Below are 6,805 nucleotides of genomic sequence, written 5' to 3'. Positions count from 1 at the left end.
ATAAAAGAGGTTCACATTCAGTGTACGATAGCTTTCATCTGAATTATTTTCAATTATTTATCTCTTATTTTTATAAAAATGTAAAATTAAAAATGGGGATTTTTTTAACTAAAAATATTTTTTCATCAAACGATAAATCGACTTTGACACAAAGCTTGCATGTATTTTGATTAAAATATTTGCGACCATATTTTATTGGGCAACTCGGCAGAAACACTTTTTACATATTACTTTTAAATAAAATCATTGATAATAATAAAAGTATAATTAAAGAATAAGTTATAAGGAATTCTGGGCAAAAATGTATTTAACATTTAGTTCATTTTGTTATAATTTTTAAAAAGTTTATTTATTTATTTGGGAAACAAAAAATATTTAAAACACATAAACATAAGAAATAATAAACGATTTATAAATCATCAAAGTTTCTACCAAATGTATGTAGTGTAATACGTACTTTGGGGTAAAAATTAAGCTACTCAAAAAAAAAAAATAGATATACATTAAAAATAAAAATTAAATAAAATTAAATTACTACTATTATACATTATACAAATGTTAACTCTTTTATTTTCGTTTTAAACTCTTTAAAACTGTTTTAAAGAATTATTAAGTTATTTTATTTAATAAAAGTTCCGATTTTTTAAATAAATTCTTAATTTATTATTTTTATTATTTTTGTTTTCATAACTACTAAATTTTAAAATCTCACACAGATGGGCATTAAATCATTGCATATACGAAATAGCTAGTCTGAAATCGAATAAAAACATACACGACCGATGGATTGCATTCACTACATTAGCGTACTTGTAATTAACCTTAATTCTGAGCGTAGAATTAACTTGTCAATAGCTGGATAAAGGCTTCCCATAGTTGGATTCAAACTTTTGTTCTATCTAGGGATCGAATTAAATTTGTTGTACTTCTCTAATAAATTGGTACAAGTAGAAGAGTCTCTTACACGGTTAGATCTGTCATAGTGACTGAAACTGGTTGTAACAAAAAGTTAAGCACTAAATGTGGTGCTAAGAGCTAAACTCGAGCTGGATAGAAAACGGCTAGAAAGAGTCGTTATTTTTTTCGAAGTTTACTAATAATATGTAGAAGGTTCTTCAGGATTCAATCTGTAACCTCGCACTGCTTCCACCACGCAGTTCCACTGTGAGTTAGCGGATAAAATTCTTACGGAATAGAATTTTAAGAAAACTACGATTCTATGTATGAAATAAAAATTTGATTTCACAACTGTAAAATATCATCACACACTTAACTTTTTGATTACACGATTTTAACTGAGCAAATCGAAAAATTCAAACCAATAAAGTTTTAATGAGAAAATAAGCCCCACCAAAGAATCCTGGCCCGCGGGTCAACTGTAATGAAACTCTGACACGGTTTCAAATCAAAATTAACATTTAATATGATATTGCGAATACAGCACGTTATTAAAATGAAAATTTTATTAGTAGCTTCGCTCCTGTGTATTTTATGCTAGGTACTTTAATTATTATTTAAAAAAGAAAATTGAGCTTGTTTTCGGCCTTAATAACCGTTATCTGCTGCCTAATGCTGACGGTTAGCTACATGATACATTTTATTTTATTTTAAAATGCATTATAATTATGTTTATCCCACAGGCGATCACCTAAGATCGACAGTTCTGTAACTGCCTAGTAAAACTAGAGCGTGGTCTGACACTGACTGTATTTTTCTGTTAAACTTTTGCTTCATTTTTTTTTGTATATTTTTCACCTTTATTTGCATATATGGCTATTAGCATATAAGCTTTGTGACTATGCTTTATGGGCCTCACTGTTTTTCATGTTACATTGAAATGTATCTATATGACCGTTGAAACGTTCGAACCGTTTGCGGGATAATCGAAAACTGGTTCTTTAGAATTCGTTATATAGAACACAAATGTAAATCATAACTTAGAAAAATTCTAGATACAATGTAGTTACAACATCTAAATTGAAGATTTTCTTTCGCAAAAAAGGTGTATAGTCCCGTATCTTATGCTGGACTTATCTTTAAAATGTAAAAGCGAAACGTTTTCCACGCAATTTCATTCGCGTACGAATTTTATCAGATTATTATAACGTATGCTGTTACTGGTAATTTTGGTACATAATTACCATTTACTACTTTATTCTCAAGAATAGTGGGTAACGTTTTAGATAACATAATTTTGAAATCAGATATATCTTGTGATTTACGCTTTCAACAATATACAAAATTTCAGCTTTACACGCTCAATATCAGTATATGAGGGAAGAAATATATAGCTCTGAATGTTAAGTATAGTATAAGTAAGCCTTTGTTTACTGCTTATAATATTTATTTAGTTATTTATTTAAAATTTTCAGTGTACAATAAATACACTAATACAAGTGTGTACAAAAGGTGGGCTTAACGCTAATGCGTTTTCTACCAGCCAACCTTGGTATGTACAAGAAAGTATAGTGTGTAGGTAGGTGTACAATAAAGAAACATAATAAAAGTAAAATAAATAATATGACGCCGCGTTGGCGCAACGGTTACGGTTTGTGCAGTCCTTGTGGGTCTCCCCACCGTGCCTCGGAGAGCACGTTAAGCCGTCGGTCCCGGTTGTTATCATGTACCTGATAGCGATCGTTACTCATAGTAGGAATATATCCGCCGACCCGCATTGGAGCAGCGTGGTGGATTAAGCTCTGATCCTTCTCCTACATGGGGAAAGAGGCCTATGAGAGAGATCCTATAGGCCTATGATGAGAGTAGTGGGATATTACAGGCTGAAATGATATAATATAACATTACATATCATAACATAATACTAATAATATAATATAATAATATAATGTAATTAGTGTTGCCCAAATGCAAGAACAAGACGAGACTTAGCCAGTCTTGGTCTTGGTCTTGCGCCAATACACCTGGTCTTGGTCTTGGTCTTGGTCTTGCGCTCCCAGTCTTGGTCTTGGTCTTGGTCTTGCAGCAAGAGTCTTGCAAGTCTTGCAAGACTCTTGCATTTATTATTCCTCGTGGACGAAGTCGCGGGCACAGCTAGTAAATACTTACTCTCATCATCTCTCTCAGAGATATTCGGGCTGGTAAGTAATACAAAACTCTTATCGCAGGCTTTTTATTTTATTAGTAGGTAAGTACCTACGCTTTTTATATTATTTTATTAGTTTTGTAGAATTTTTTTACACGTTTCAAGTATATTTAAAAGCGGCTACAATATTTATTAAACGGGTGATATTTGAACACTTTTTGCTATTTTTTCTTGTAAAAACTTAAGAAATATAATGACTAAATGTACAATAATAGTACCTAAGTAATTAGTTTAAAACCATATAAGTAATCAATATTATAATATATACTTACTAGAATGAATTAATATGACATCTACTACCTATCCTTACCATTTTATCCTAATCATAATACTACTTGCGTGATCAGTATAATGTATTCATTTTCATTCTAAGCACTCTGAAACTTATTTATTCTTTGGAACACCTGTAGGTACTCTTAAAATTCGAAATTATTTTGCATGAGTATACCTACGCCCTATGGCAGCAATCAAATAGTGTCAAATGTTATGATTTCGGCGTGGCGGCAACGATTGTTTTAGATTTCAAAAGAAGCCGCCGACGCGTGTATCATAACCATGTACTTCCGAAAAGCGGCAAATTTCTTTGAGAAGTAAGTACAAAACCTTTGATGCCGCATTATCAAAGTGCCGATGGTTAAAACATAACTATGCATGCACTCAGTTTGATTTTAATAGATATTTTTTTATTCGCTATGTTTATGGTATTAGTCGTAATGCGCATAGGTCCAGTTTTTCATATTCTTTGATACAGTTTTTTGCGTCTCATAGAATTCCTAAGCGTACCTACCTATACACCGAACTGTTACACCTAACTACTCAGTGAAATAGCGCTAAGTCCTAGCTGCAAGACGCAAGAGTCTTGCAGGCTATGTCTTGTTCTTGCTCAAGTCTTGCACGGTCAGTCTTGGTCTTGGTCTTGCTAAAAATACGCGGTCTTGTTCTTGGTCTTGGTCTTGCAAAAACGCAAGAACAAGACCAAGACTGCAAGACCAAGACTGAATTTGGGCAACACTAAATGTAATAATATAGGATAATACAATATAGCGTAACATAATATAATACAATATAATACGAAACACTGACTCAACCACAAGTAAAAGAAAATAACTCAGCCAAAATTATGTGGGAAATCCCTGTTCAAACTGATGTCACCATAACGCACAATAGACCGGATTTAATATATACAAACAAAGATAACAACAAAACTTACCTAATAGATGTAACTGTACCGTCAGATTATAACATCGGAGCTAAAGAAATTGAAAAATTAAGCAAATACCACCTACTCAAAACTGAAATCAGCCGTTTGTGGAACACACAAACGGTTGTCATTCCAATAGTAATAGGAGCAACAGGAGTAGTAGCTAAAAGCATAAAAAAGTACTTAGAACAGCTAGATTCCAACATTGACGTTAGCATTCTTCAGAAACAAGCAGCCATACATACAACAATCATACTCAGTAAAGTACTTGGAGACACTGTTTTCGTACACAATATACAAGACCCACTTTCACAAAATACACAACTATCAGTAGATAGAGACACGCAGCAATCACCAGACACACAGCAGTTAGCAGACACACCACACTCTCTCAACACAACTCAAGAACCTAGCACAAACAATTTACAAAGACGAGGAAGAGGTAGAGAAAGGAGAAGAAATGGCGCGCAACGTGCGCGTATAGAATAGGAGGGATATAAATGCCTTTTTTCTCGTGGGTTACGAGACGGGGTATTTATTTAGACCGACATAAGTCGTGAAGGTTAGCCAACCACAATATAATACAGCAAAATATAACAAAATATAATATAATGTAATGAAATATTATGATAAAAAAGTGATAAAATAATATGACGTTACTCCAGCTCAGTCATTGCGGCCAAAATTCTCCTGATTAAGAAGATATTTTTTACGGAGATTTTGAAGGACTTCTTAGAGGGCGCCTTCCTAATCTGTTCAGGCAGTCCATTCCACAGTCGCACGGCAGTAACACGAATCCTGATCGATGTAATGGGAATGTCAACAAAAGGTTTTTACACAATAATTAAAATTTTGTATGCACTGCTGAATTTTCAAGGGCTTAAATTTTTAAAATATCGTTTTAACTTGTCGATGAAAGAACAACAGCGAAAGAACCTGCATGCTTAGGAATATAATATGAACTCGAACTTTTTAATTAATATAAAAAAATGACGCCGATATTGTAATGTTGTTTAAAGATTCTTAATATTCGTCGTTATAATAAACTTCTTCGATTCATCATGCGAGCTACCAGTAACGAGACAAAAAAAACCCTTTTAATTAAAATTCCTATATTAAAAGCTTCCGAGGGTGTTTCGGTCAATTAATTTTAATTCGATTAAAATAATTGTATTGATGTTTCAGCTTTTATTACGTTGAAAAGATAAATTATTTTTACATTGATGCTTCGATAAAATTTATTCCTATCTGTTCTGTGCTTCAAAAGCTTTAATTAATGGAAAGCATTAATATCCTGTTGGTAAATAAGAGCTTATTTTATTAAGTAGGAGTGGAGTTTATTCTACTTTATTGTGGGTTAATGGTATGTCTCAAAATTTCTGTCTTAACATATAGGTACGATTACGATGTATGAGATTTAATTCAACTTATTTTATTTTATTGTTTAAATATAACAATCTACGGGTAACTTTTTACTTTCCAAATATTTATATACAATATCTAAATAACGATCGAAATTTCAATTTATTAGAAACAAAAAGAACAATAACAATAATATAATAAATAATAAATACATTTACGTTAAAACAATAAGAACTCTTTTAAATAAATATTTACATTACAAAGTTTACTGACAAAATAACACCAAAACATGTAATATTAAATTTTCAACACGCTTATATAACAAAATTATTCTCTTCGCGATATTTTAAAGGTTTTGTGCAGTAAAATTTTGTATCCTTGAATACATAAAGACGGTTCCTCGGACGTAAACCGTGTACTCCTGAACCTATTTTATCCTTATTATTATTACTATAATAAAAGTTACCATAACACGACAACTTGTAACACAACATAACAAATAATTTATAATCAAATAAAATAACAAATATACATTTTTAATACTGAATTATTTTAATCTTTGAATTATTTTAATATCGTAATATATTTATACAAATAAATAAAATGGAAGTGTCTGTTTGACCGATTTTGACGGGACTTTCACTGACAGACAGCTGAAGTAATAAGGAGTAACTTAGGCTACTTTTATTTTAGAAATTTATTTATTTTATAACTCTGCGAACTGAACAATATTTTTTTTTAAATCCACGCGGACGAAGTCGCGGGCACAGCTAGTAAGTAGTTGTAGATAATATGAAGAAGAATGAATACAATTTTAAATGTCAAATAAAAGCCAGGCAACAATACACAAATTGCCTTTTTGCAATGAATATAAACTAAATCTATAGCGAGGATCTGCGGCGGTTTTTAATTTTTTTCATAATAATAACTTAAATCCAATTATGGAAGTATTAAAACACAATCTCTACTGTGGAATTCACTACATCATTTTTTTTAAGTTCAAAAGTATTAATATAATACCTACATTTCACTATATATATGTACGTACATATTAATTTTGTTCGTTGATGTACTCGTAGGAAAAGTGCAGATGTAACTACATATTTTGGCCTGGTTTTAGATTGCAACTGTACTTACGA

General features: G+C 31.5%; 1 protein-coding gene across 1 annotated transcript; it reads left to right on the top strand.

Moving 5' to 3' along the window:
- The first annotated feature begins 4,223 nt into the window (after window positions 1-4,223).
- On the top strand, window positions 4,224-4,793 carry LOC123664273. Its single transcript, XM_045598865.1, has one exon. It carries the CDS (start codon window positions 4,224-4,226, stop codon window positions 4,791-4,793), a length of 570 nt encoding a protein of 189 aa, XP_045454821.1.
- Window positions 4,794-6,805: the final 2,012 nt, after the last annotated feature.

The sequence above is a fragment of the Melitaea cinxia genome, chromosome 21 (genome assembly GCF_905220565.1).
Source record: "Melitaea cinxia chromosome 21, ilMelCinx1.1, whole genome shotgun sequence".
Taxonomy (NCBI): Eukaryota; Metazoa; Arthropoda; class Insecta; order Lepidoptera; family Nymphalidae; genus Melitaea; species Melitaea cinxia.
Note: the sequence above shows the minus strand (reverse complement) of the source record. Positions and strands in the feature narration are given on the sequence as shown.